Here is a 14,023-nt window from a genome sequence, read left to right as displayed (position 1 = left end):
ATAAGGCAGTCCATAGACTCCCATGTATAAGGCAGTCCATAGACTCCCATGTATAAGGCAGTCCATAGACTCCCATGTATAAGGCCAAGAAAAATAAAAATTTAGTTTCTCATCGTATTCATATTGCAAAAACGATGCAGTGACACAGTTTTTAGTCCCCACAGATAAAGTCCAGGGGGCTCATAGATTGGGTCATGTCAGTCCGTTAGTCCATCCATGTGAGTCCATCCGTTCACGCAGATATCTCAGACGCTTTGACAAAATATCACGTGACCTTTGACCTCAAATATACATATTTGTCCATAACTCGGTAACCACAAGTGCTAAACCTTTCATATATGGTATGATGGGACACCCTATGATGCCACATATTGTACCTCATTAATTATGTGCATATCTAATTTTGAGCAAGCCAATAGAGCTAGAGGTCTGATTTTTGGTATATGTGGATAACTTATGTTACGTGCAGAGAAAACGAACAAAAGGGTGAACTCAGCAGTTTACGTTTAAACAAAATTTATTACGAAAACAAAACTAATTGCTAAGTCAGGGACAGAGTACAAGCTTTAAAAGTGTACAGACTACTTATCTCAGCTGGGACGGCAAAGCTCCAGTCTCAGAGTTGTAACAGTCAGTCGGATGAATGAACAGTCCTTTGGCTTGCAGGCTTGAAATTTGCACAAAGTCCACAGTATAAATCCAGCGTTGGCAGTGAAGGTCTTGAAAAGTCTTGAGAATGACTACTGCTGGAGTTTAGTAACACACAAGAGACACGATCCCAAAAGTCTGACTGGAAGCTGTGCACGTCCCTTTTATAAAGGCATATAAGAACAATCTAGAACTTTTATTGACATGCTAATTACTGTTCTAAAATTATCTCCCTTACACAACTAATCAACTTTCCAGAACATTCCAAACATGACTAATTGAATTCAAGGTTGTGAGGTCATCAAGGGCAGTGACCTTGAGAATGTTCTAGACTAATTGAACTCAGGTCATGATGAGTGTGGGGGAATGACCTACATAACACACCCCCTCTTCAAAAAAAGAAAATTTTTTCAAAGAAAAATCTTTCTTTTACAAATGTAATCTTGAAAAGGATTAAGTACTCAAATTTTGTTTTACTCTAAAGTAAAGTTTCTTGAAAGTGAACAACAAACTCTAAATACGAGAGAGACAGTCTGCAATTAAATTGTCTCTGCCTTTGATATGTCTAATGTCAAGATTAAACTCCTGTAACATTAAACTCCATCTTAGCAATCTCTGATTTTTGCCTTTAAATTTCTGCAGAAAAACAAGAGGGTTGTGATCAATATGAACCACTATTGGCTGATTTGAAGAAGTAACATAAACTTCAAAATGCTGTAAAGCTAATATCAAAGATAAACACTCTTTTTCAATTGTAGAGTAGTTTCTCTGAGATTTGTTAAATTTGCGTGAAAATAGCAAACAGGATGATCTATACCATGACTATCCTCTTGCAATAAAACAGCACCAGCAGCCGTATCACTAGCATCTACAGCTAATTTGAATGGCAAAGTGAAATCTGGTGCAGACAACACTGGGGCACTTTGCAGTATGGCTTTAAGTGTATCAAATGCCTGTTGGCATTGCTCTGACCAAACAAACTTTACTTTCTTTTTAAGTAAGTTAGTCAAAGGCTCAGTAATTGTGGAGAAATTTGGACAGAATTTTCTGTAGTAACCAGCCATACCGAGAAAGCGCATCAGTTGTCGTTTGCAGTTTGGTATGGGAAAACTTGAAATGGCACTGATTTTGGCATCAACAGGTTTTACCTCACCCTGTCCTACAGTATGTCCGAGGTAAGTCACCCTCGCCCAACCAAACTCAGATTTGGCAAGGTTGACAGTCAACATGGCTTTACTCAGTCTCTCAAAGAACTTCCGCATGAGCTTGATGTGTTCCTCCCAGGTGTCACTATACAGGACGACGTCGTCAACGTAAGCTGCACATCCGTCTAGCCCGGATATGACGTCGTTGATCATCCTTTGGAACGTTGCGGAGAGTTCTTCATTCCGAATGGCATCACCTTGTACTGGAACAATCCGTCTGGTGTAACAAAGGCGGATATTTCACGAGCACGATCCGTCAGAGGGACTTGCCAAAATCCCTTCAGTAGGTCAAATTTCGTCACATACTTGGCTTTTCCCACTCGGTCGATGCAGTCATCAATCCTCGGGATTGGGAAAGTGTCTGTCTTTGTTAAAGTGTTGACCTTCCTAAAGTCCGTGCACATACGATAACTGTGGTCTGATTTGGGAACAAGTATGCACGGCGAACTCCAGTTACTTTTACTGGGTTCAATAAAGTCATTGTCCAGCAGGTATTTGACTTCTTCCTGGAGATATTTTGCTTTTGTTGGATTCAGTCTGTATGGATGTTGTTTTACAGGCTTACTGTCCCCAACATCAACGTCGTGATAGATGACGTTCGTCCTCGTTGGAACATCTTGAAACAGGTGTTTATATTCATGGAGCATTCTTTCACCTGTTGTTGTTGTTCTGGCTGGAGGTGTGCCAACTTTGTAGACTCCAGCTTCTCCAGGATTTTTGAGTTCTGAAGCTTGACCGAGCCCAGCTTTGAGTTTAGAGTATTTCACTCAAGTCAGTTTCAGTATCATTATCTTCATAATGGCCAGAACTGACGGTACTGACAGGCTGAGTTATAGTAGGATTATCCCTATCCAAATATGGCTTAAGCATATTTATGTGACATAGCTGTTTTGTTTTCGCCTGTCAGGTGTTATTATGATGTAATTTAAATCACTCAATTTCTTATCAATTAGGTATGGCCCAAAGTAACGAGCATGGAGTGGTTTGCCAGGAATTGGAAGTAGAACAAGAACTTTTTGACCTGGTTCAAACTTCCGTTTTGAGGTGCTTTTATCATATTTGGTTTTCATTGACTGCTGAGATGACTCAAGATTTTCTCTGGCTAATTCACATGCTTTAGAGAGTTTCGTACGAAAATCTGACACATATTGCAAAATATTCAGACAATCATCATCGTCTGATAGGAATTTCTCTTTAACGAGCTTAAGTGGGCCACGGACTGTATGTCCAAATACAAGCTCAAATGGGCTAAAACCAAGAGACTCCTGAATTGACTCTCTAACAGCAAAGAGCAGAAAATGAATTCCTTCATCCCACTGCTTCTCTGTGTCAAAACAGTAGGTCCTAATCATGTTTTTCAAAGTTTGATGAAATCGCTCAAGAGCACCCTGACTTTCTGGATGATAGGCGGATGACCTATACTGTTTAATGCCTAGCTGATCCATTACTTGTTGAAAAATACCAGACATAAAGTTGGAGCCTTGATCGGACTGGACACATTTAGGGAGGCCAAATAAAGTGAAAAATTTGACTAAAGCTTTCACTATAGTCTTTGTCTTTATATTTCTCAGTGGTATGGCTTCTGGGAACCGAGTTGATGTACACATTATTGTCAGCATGTACTCATTTCCTGATCTTGTTTTTGGTAGGGGCCCAACACAGTCTATTAGTATCCTACTAAATGGTTCTTGAAATGCAGGAATTGGCTGTAAAGGGGCCTTTGGAATGGTCTGATTTGGCTTTCCTACCATTTGACATGTGTGACAAGTTTTACAGAAATGTGCTACATCCTGCCTGAGATTAGGCCAATAAAAGTGACTGAGAATTTTATGATAAGTTTTCCTGACTCCTAAGTGACCAGCCCAGGGCGTTTCATGGGCCAGGCGCAATATTTCAGGACGATAGGGCTTTGGAATCACAATTTGATGTTTTATAGCCCAATCGTCATCAACCAAAACATCTGGAGGTCTCCATTTACGCATGAGAATACCAGATTTTGTATAATAGGAAACAGAGCTATCTGAAGTTTTACCTTCATCATCTACCCTGTCAAACAAAGACAAAATATCTGGGTCTTGTGTTGTTCTGCAATGAGATTTGATCTAGAAAATGTCTGACTTTGGTCAGCAGAAGTTTTACTGGAAGTTTCAAATCCACGAGGGATAACGGAATGATCCGTGTCAAACACCTGACTGAGAAAGGTGTCATTTAAGTCAACATCTGTGACATTATTTTTGAGAGTATTTTGATTCTCAGAAGTTTTCTTTGACATGGCTCGAGTAATGCACATGAAGGAAATAAATCGGGTATCTCTTGTTCAATTGGCTCTGGATCCTGATCTAAACTAGGATTATCAGTCACAAGTGGATTAGTAATGACCTTGTCCCCAGCAAGGTCGTTTCCAAGAAGAAGGTGAATCCCTTCAAAAGGCAAAAAAGGCCTAATACCTAAAGCCACAGGTCCAGAAACAAAGTCCGAAGACAAATAGACATTATGGAGAGGAACAGGAATGTAGTCATTACAATCTACACCCTTAATAAGAACTTTAGAACCTGAAAATGACTTTCAGAAAACGGCAGGGTATCTGCCAACAAAAGAGACTGGGAAGCCCCGGTATCTCTTAAAATTTTGACAGGGGTAGCGGAAGAAAAATCACTAGAAAGTGATATAAAACCATCATGAATAAATGGTTCGAAAATACCCATAATGCTATCTTGAGAAGAATTGACCTTGACCTCATTAATTGGGGATAAGAGGGGTTTAACCTCAGACAATGTGTTACACACATTATTAGACTCTAATTGAGTTGATGAAGAAATAAAGCCGGTGGGCTTAGATCCACTTTGACCACTTTGACCTTCACGTTTTCTTTTCAATTTGAAACAATCTGACATTAAATGGCCGTCTTTCTTACAATAATTACAAGAAAGTGTACCAAACTGTTTGTCAGAAGGAGATTGAGACTTGGGATCTGATGATGTGGGAGTGTTACTTGAACTCTGTGAACTGTTGTCATTTGATTTCCTACTGTCCTTTGAGAAATTCTTGGATGAAAAGGAGGAGTTAAATTTACCTGCATTGTTTCTGTATGAAAAGGACTGGGATGGTTTGCTGAGAAATGAAGATTTGTGGGTCAATGAATAATCATCGGCCAAACGTGCAGCAACCTCTAATGTATCTGCCTTTTGTTCATTGATAAATGTCTTGATGTCACTCCGAATGCACCTTTTAAATTCCTCAATCAAAACAAGTTGTCGTAATTTGTCATAATTCTGACTGACCTTTTCCGAAGAACACCAACGATCAAACAGTTGTTCTTTTGTTCGAGCAAATTCAATGTAAGTTTGATCTTTCACCTTCTCACAATCCCTAAATTTCTGACGGTAAGCTTCAGGCACCAATTCATAGCCCTTGAGAATTAATTCCTTCACAGAATCATAATTTGAAGCCTGCTCTACTGACAACTGAATGTAAATTTCTCTGGCTTTACCCACCAAAGCACTCTGCAAAAGCATAGACCAGGACTCCTTAGGCCAGTTCAGACTCTCAGCAATTTTCTCGAAATGAAGGAAATATTTATCAACATCCTTTCTTGGAAAGGGGGAACTAACCTGAAATGCTTAGTGATGTCAAACTTGTCTGAAGGGAAGAATTTTCCTGACTGTCCAAGCTCTAAACGTTTTATTTCTAACTGCAGTCGGTGTTCTGCTAATTCTCTTTCCTTTTCTTTTTCCTCTCTTTCTTTCTCCCTTTGTCTTTCTTCCATTTGCAATTCTTTTTCTTTCATTTCCAATTCCCTCTCTTTCTGTCTTTCTTCCATTTCTAACTGCATTTGTATTTTTTCTTTTTCTAATGCCTGTCTCTCCTTTTCCATTTGTAATTCTTTTCTTTCATTTGTAATTCTTTTTCTTTTTCTAATGCCAATTTTTTTAGCTCGAAATCTGCCTGTATTTCCAATTCTAATTTTTTGAGTTCGAAGGAAGACTCAGGCTCATAATCTTTTAAGGCAGACTCCTCAAAATGGCCAGAATTAACTAAATGTTTTGCAATCTTGAACTGTATTTCTCGCTTGCGCATAGATCTTTTGACATCTACTTTAAGGAAATTGGCCAGTGCTATGAGGTTGTCTTTTCTGAGGGAATTAAATGTGTCCTGATCAAGGTCATCCATAAATTCGTCTGGCTTGAATTCCGCCATGATTGAATTTCGCTGAGTTCACAGTATACAGTAGTTTTGAAAAGGTAGGCAAAATGTTGTCAAACGGCTCAAAATATTCGTCTCCCGGACGAGCCCCCAATTTGTTACGTGCAGAGAAAACGAACAAAAGGGTGAACTCAGCAGTTACGTTTAAACAAAATTTATTACGAAAACAAAACTAATTGCTAAGTCAGGGACAGAGTACAAGCTTTAAAAGTGTACAGACTACTTATCTCAGCTGGGACGGCAAAGCTCCAGTCTCAGAGTTGTAACAGTCAGTCGGATGAATGAACAGTCCTTTGGCTTGCAGGCTTGAATTTGCACAAAGTCCACAGTATAAATCCAGCGTTGGCAGTGAAGGTCTTGAAAAGTCTTGAGAATGACTACTGCTGGAGTTTAGTAACACACAAGAGACACGATCCCAAAAGTCTGACTGGAAGCTGTGCACGTCCCTTTTATAAGGCATATAAGAACAATCTAGAACTTTTATTGACATGCTAATTACTGTTCTAAAATTATCTCCCTTACACAACTAATCAACTTTCCAGAACATTCCAAACATGACTAATTGAATTCAAGGTTGTGAGGTCATCAAGGGCAGTGACCTTGAGAATGTTCTAGACTAATTGAACTCAGGTCATGATGAGTGTGGGGGAATGACCTACATAACACTTAGCAATACAATTTTTTTGACAAAATGTCATGTGACCTTGGTGACCTTTGACCTCAAATATACATATTTGTCCATAACTCAGTAATCACTAATGCTACACCCTTCATATTTGGTATGATGGGACACCTTATGACGCCACATATTGTTCCTTATTAATTATGTGCATATCTAATTTTGAGCGAGCCAATAGAGCCAGAGGTCTGATTTTTGGTATGTACGGATAACTTAGCAATGCTATTTTTTTGACAAAATGTCACGTGACCTCAATTACCTTTGACCTCAAATATACATATTTGTGCATAACTCAGTAACCACAAGTGCTACACTCTTCATATTTGGTATGATGGGACACCTTATGACGCCACATATTGTTCCTCATTAATTATGTGCATATCTAATTTTGAGCGAGCCAATAGAGCCAGAAGTCTGATTTTTGGTATGTATGGATAACTTAGCAATGCTATTTTTTGACAAAATGTCACGTGACCTCAATTACCTTTGACCTCAAATATACATATTTGTGCATAACTCAGTAACCACAAGTGCTACACTCTTCATATTTGGTATGATGGGAACACCTTATGACGCCACATATTGTTCCTCATTAATTATGCACATATCTATTTTGAGCGAGCCAATAGAGCTAGAGGTCTGATTTTTGGTATATAGAGATAACTTAGCAATACAATTTTTTTGACAAAATGTCATGTGACCTCGGTGACCTTTGACCTCAAATATACATATTTGTCCATAACTCAGTAACCACAAGTGCTACACCCTTCATATTTGGTATGATGGGACACCTTATGACGCCACATATTGTACCTCATTAATTATGCACATATCTAATTTTGAGCGAGCCAATAGAGCTAGAGGTCTGATTTTTGGTATATAGGGATAACTTAGCAATACAATTTTTTTGACAAAATGGCATGTGACCTCGGTGACCTTTGACCTCAAATATACATATTTGTCCATAACTCAGTAACCACAAGTGCTACACCCTTCATATTTGGTATGATGGGACACCTTATGACGCCACATATTGTACCTCATTAATTATGCACATATCTAATTTTGAGCGAGCCAATAGAGCTAGAGGTCTGATTTTTGGTATGTAGGGATAACTTAGCAATACAATTTTTTTGAAAAAATGTCACATGACCTCAATGACCTTTGACCTCAAATATACATATTTGTCCATAACTCAGTAACCACAAGTGCTACACCCTTCATATTTGGTATGATGGGACACCTTATGACGCCACATATTGTACCTCATTAATTATGCACATATCTAATTTTGAGCGAGCCAATAGAGCTAGAGGTCTGATTTTTGGTATATAGGGATAACTTAGCAATACAATTTTTTTGAAAAAAATGTCATGTGACCTCAGTGACCTTTGACCTCAAATATACATATTTGTCCATAACTCAGGAACCACAAGTGCTACACCCTTCATATTTGGTATGATGGGACACCTTATGACGCCACATATTGTACCTCATTAATTATGTGCATATCTAATTTTGAGCAAGCCAATAGAGGTAAATGTATGATTTTTAGTATATAGGGACAGACTATAGGATAGAATTTTTTTGACAAAATGTCATGTGACCTCGATAACCTTTTACCTAAAATACACGATTATATCAATAAATAAGTAACCACAAGTGCTATGTCCTTTATATTTAGTAGGATGGGAGACCTTATGACACAACACATGCTTTACCTCGTTAATTATGCCCATATATAATTGTGGACAAGCCAATAGAGCTAGAGGTCTGAATTTTGGCATATATGGATTAATTAGCAATATAATGTTTTTTTTAAAATGTCACGTGATTTTGATGACCTTTGACCTTGAATATGCATATATATGCATAACTCAGTAACCACAAGTTCATTACGCTTCAATTTTGATAGGATAGTAGACCTTAAGATGTCACATCTTGTACCTCATTTATTATGCACATATGTATTTCTGGCAGGCCAATACAGCTAGAGGTCTGATCTTTTTTCCCGATTTAGAACCATAACTTAGACATGCCTCTTGTTTCAAAATGGGAACAATGACATAGACCTATGTGTCCATAGATCTGAACATATACACTCCAGTGATACTTCTTAATGACCTCATTTCCCTGCCCCATCAAGACTAATACTCCTATTACAAGTGGGGACTATGTCATTGTCAATGACTTGTGACTTCTAGAATATACAGATTATTATCTCACATAGTGAGTGTCTGAATATTATTCTGAATTGTATTCCAAAGCACATTCTGAAAGGACTCTTCTGGAATATACAGAATATTATCTCACATAGTGAGTGTCTGATGTTATTCTGAATTGTATTCCTAAGCACATTCTGAAAGTAACTCTTCTGAAAATTTCACATTCTTTGCCACTGCACCATCTCCTAATACATACTGATGACCCACGGTGTCCACTCAAGTCTCACTTTGATTTTTCTTAGGTAGCCCGAGCGGGCTACCATATGTTCTAAATTTTGTAGCCTGAAGTAAAAGACTGGCAGCTTACAGCCATGTTTGTATATTTTTCAATCCTTACAAATTCTACCACATGCTCTTCAGCTGAGGGTTTCATTTTCTATTAAAATTTTACATGATAACCGTTAAATGTGTTCGTTTTAAAATTAAGGTTGAGGGTACCTCTTCTTTATAAGGTTTTTGACAAGTAGGTCTTATTTTTTCAATTTTGAATATTAAAAAAATACATTACAATAGTCAAATTTCTCAGTGTATCTTGCTAGTTTATTTTATGAGGTTTTGTACCGGTCAAGGTATATTAAAACAACAGATGATGAATCAAAATTCAAATGACTGCTAGAAGTGATATAAGATAATGAAATACATTTGACCTGTTCTTTTTTTACTCTACTAATATAAATTTCACTTTATTATTATTGCCCGGATTATTTAGACTTTTCCATGAATACTGCAAAACAACTAGCTGAAAACAGAAAACGCCTGGAAGAAACTCCCTACAAGCATAGCACTGCATAGCCATAGCACTGTTTTTAAAAAGCTAGCTCAACTACAAGCAAAAGCTTGGGGTCTTGACTATACATGGAAGTAATACTAATTAGCATATTGTGACTTTCTCATGCGCAAATTTAAGGCAGGGTCTATCTACGGTGATTTGAATGTCACTTGAGACTTCAAAATTAGGAGAATATATCATTTTGAAAGGAAGAAATGTACTTTTAAAGCAAAATTTTAAGTTGCTGATATTCTAGGGTGACGTTTATGGGCTTCCAGCAGATTAAATACACACAAAGGCATCCAGGATAGTCAATCCATTCCAATGCTCAGTGTGCTGTCATATGTCAGCTGTGTCAGAACATCGGCTCTTGCATGGTTGTTGTAGGTAAACTGTTTCATTTTCAAATTGGTGATAAATAAAGGTTGCTTCATATTTCAATCCCTATAATTTTTGTGAAAAGTTGGATTTTTTGTGTTCTTACAAAGTAAAAGTATTTTTCTCTCAGTATTTACGTAGTCACAGTCAGCTGTGTGAGAAGGGTGCATAGATTCTTATTTGGCCATTGTAGCTAAACTGTTTCATTTTCAAGTTTGCGATAAATAAAGGTTGCTTTATTGTTTCACTCCTTACAATTTTTGTTAGATCTTACATAAAATTTGACATGTTTGATTGTCCGGAAAAGCATAGTAGCCAATTCGGGCTACCGCATATGTAAATGGTAGCCCCAGACCAATTTCGGTAGTCTGTTTAAGCGGGGCTACTGGGAAATTTGAGCCCTGGATAAGGTGTAATCCTAAACCTCAAATTTGTGCTTGGCAATTATTGCAATATAACTCTAATGCTGGAAACATGGAAAGAAGCCGTCACCTCAATCCATGTCAAAAGAAGGTGCTGCTTTTAAATTTGGTTAGAATGATCTTTACGATGTAGGTGCAGTGGCAACATTGTTAACAGTGCGCAGCCCTAAACAGTACCTATATTGAAATGCCAGGTTGCTTAGCAACAAAAAAGCAAGATCATGACGAAAGTGCCATACTGCTACAGAGATTTGCATATTTGCTCAATAAATGGGCCACTGGAATAGCTTGATGATGTCATAAATTTAAAATGGCCGCCATTATTTTGCTTAGAAATGTTAAAATATACATAATTTAGGCATTTTTAAATATTTATTTACTAAAGTGAGACAAACATCCCAAATCATAACTAAAACCTGAAATTGACACAATAGATTGGATCCCGTACGTCCGTGTGTCCGTATTTCCGTCCATCAGCAGCGGTTTCTCTGTCACCACTGAGCCTATTTTATTCAAAGTGTGTGTAGGGATAAAGTAATTTGGCACATGCACATCAATTTATTTCACGATAAGATCCAATATGGCCCCCGTTCGGCCATTGTGTTGCAAATTTTTAACGTTTTTGAACCATAAGCTTATGTCAACTATCCCTGAACCGATTATATATTTTTTTTTCGCGATGCGTTCCAATATGGCTGCCAGGCGGCCATTTTGTTGCAATTTTTTTCAAGTTTTTGAACCATAACTCAACTATCCCTGAACAGAATTTGTTCAAATTTGGCACACAGACATTATATTGTAGTGTTTATGTGCATGTGAATTAATAATGCGATGCAATCCATACTGGCTGCAGCAGTTTATGGTGTGATGCATCCGATATGGCCAGTGCGATGCGATCCAATATGTCCACCAGGCGGCCATTTTGTTGCTTTTGCTATGTAACAGCATGGCTGTTTTGCTACCTGTAGAATTTTGAAAGAAATTGCATGATCTACAGACCAGAGGGCATGTGTGTAATTGGAAACTGTGGCATGCATGTGGTATACAGTGGAGTGCATCCAGCCAAATGAATAAAGTACATTTTGGAAGAACAATCTGTGTCATCTATCTTTTCTGCTGTTTACGTTTTCTATAATGTCATTCCTGAAAGAGGTTACTGATGTAAGGTACAAGGTATGACCAAACTCAAAGTCAACTGGATTTGAAACAGGATCATATCATTAATTAAATAAATCTAACTATTGATCTTGCCATGGAAAACACAAACAGCCATAACTTTACTGTCCCAAGTATACAAACATGACCCCACACAGACTACTATCATCTGGTTGCCAGACATCTGTAATGAAGCTACCAACCATGTAATTCAATCACCATGATTCAAACACCATAATCCAGCGGGGACTGTGTCATCAGCGATGAATTGTTTGTAATTTTGGATTGTTGTGCCAGTTTAATCAAACACATATTGAAAAATGCCTACATTAAAAGTGTTTTATCATTTTTAAGAAATATAATGGCGGCCACTTTGAATTTATGCAGTCATCGAACTTTTCCAGTTGTCCAAAGTTTTAGAGCGATAGCTAATTTTGATCTACACATATATGACAACCCCTGTAGCAAATTCACCATTTTTGTCGTTCATGTAACGTTATTTTCGCTAAGCCACCTGTCGACAATAAATCTTCAATCGTGCAACCATAGACAGTAGAGGAACCAAATATTGTCTAACATCCTAAGGTCCATAGAAGCTACTAAATATTGTGCATACACTTTCTCTGGCTTGCCACATGGAACTAAATGTAAGCAAAGTGTCATTGACGCTACTTTAGATGTGATTATTTTATGGATATTGTATGTTTATCATAAATGCAATATGGCTGCCAAAGCGCTGAATGCATTATGCAAATTTGCTGGAACTCCCATTGATAATAGTTTGAGCTAAATTTCAATTCAAATGGGCTGGTGGGTCTGTAGAAGAAGATTTTTGAGGAGAGTTAACTGATTTTTTCCACAAACTCAATATGGCAGTCAAGGTCATGTGACTGCTTACAATTTGATTTTCAAATTTGAAGTGGGTTTGCCCTGCTTTTTGACGAATATGCAATTTGTTGATTTTCTTAAAACCCAATATAACCATCAAGGTCATGAGATCTGTTATAGTCCAAGTGTACCTTCACTTGTACTCCCAATGCCCAAATAACACGGTGTGAAGTTTCAAAATGATACAAGTTGTAGTTTCTGAGATGGGGAGCGACAGACTATTTATTGAAGAAGAATTAAAAGCAGAATAAGAGAAAGAAGAATTGACTGAAACAAACTAGGGGCACTGGCCATCAGGCTTGGGCATCAAAATATTGACAATATTTCACCACAGTGCCTTGACAATTTTTTCTTTTTCCCCTGTAGAGGACACAGAGTTTGTAGCTGGCGGTATAGATGGCGGTACCGTGTATGCTGTGTTCACTGCTAACAGGTAAGTAACTACAGGTGCTAGTGTGCATTTCTTTGACAATGAAAAGACGAAGTTTCTAAGAGTTTCAGTATGTTTTTTCGATTTTTTTCTGCCTAGATCATTTTGAGGAGCAAGTTAAACACGTTTTTGTAGTAGATAGAGGTTTTAGTAGTCCTTAAAAATGCTGACTATCAGAAAGCTTGAAACTTCCGCGGTAACGTGGGTGTTACAAAAGTCCTTGTTTGATTTCAGAGCAGCAGTACCTGTGATCATCTTCTTACACATACATTTACGGGTTATTACCCAAGATTGTATGTTCCTGTGTTGTATCAGCATTACAGTGTCATTTGTGTTGCATCATACGTGAGGCGAAGTCAAGTGTCTGATAAAGCACAACTGGTGCGAATGCTGATACAACGCAGTGATATTGCGATATTTGGTAATAGCCTATTTTTCCCCACGCTCAAAATTTTATAAATGACAGGGAAAATCCTTAAATTTTGAGGCTTTACTTATATTCTGCCATGCACATAATATCCGCTTAACAGGCTTCATTCATGAACTATACGACCTTGTTTTTAACGGTGTGTGTGACAAATCATCTATACCTCAATGAACACCACAAAAAATTGAAAAGATACCAGGACTCAAAATAGTCGCTCGGGAAAAACTTTTTATGGTGCAACATGTTATTACAGTTTTAACCGCTCAAACGCTTTTCTCTGCTTTAAATTTCTCCTGATTTCAATCATGCTCTTTCATTGTACAGAGTAGAGAGAGGCGGCCATTAAGTTTGTTTGCACTGAGAATTGCCATGTCAACTCTCGCATGGGGACATTGCTATCACACCAGGCATTCACTACCTGTTCGGAGGTAGACGTCCGCGCCATGCAAACAGTAGGATGTTTACTAAAGCTCGTCCAAAAATTACAAGAACTTGAATTGAATTACCAAGAGGCAACATCAAAAGATTCAACATACTATTCCTGTTTTTAGCTAACCAAAATATCCTGGTCCCTCAAAGCCTTTCAAGTCGTTT

At 37.8% G+C, this 14,023-nt stretch overlaps 1 protein-coding gene across 3 annotated transcripts in view; it reads left to right on the top strand.

Annotated features, from left to right (window-relative positions):
- Positions 1-14,023, top strand: part of LOC139121059 (semaphorin-2A-like) — a 291,580-nt gene that overhangs the window by 180,176 nt on the left and 97,381 nt on the right. For all 3 annotated transcript variants that reach the window (XM_070685673.1, XM_070685674.1, XM_070685675.1), the window contains one exon: positions 12,939-13,005. In XM_070685673.1, coding sequence (XP_070541774.1) covers positions 12,939-13,005 — 67 coding nt within the window. The remainder of the gene's footprint in view (positions 1-12,938; positions 13,006-14,023) is intronic.

The sequence above is a fragment of the Ptychodera flava genome, chromosome 21 (genome assembly GCF_041260155.1).
Source record: "Ptychodera flava strain L36383 chromosome 21, AS_Pfla_20210202, whole genome shotgun sequence".
In the NCBI taxonomy this organism is placed as follows: Eukaryota; Metazoa; Hemichordata; class Enteropneusta; family Ptychoderidae; genus Ptychodera; species Ptychodera flava.
Note: the sequence above shows the minus strand (reverse complement) of the source record. Positions and strands in the feature narration are given on the sequence as shown.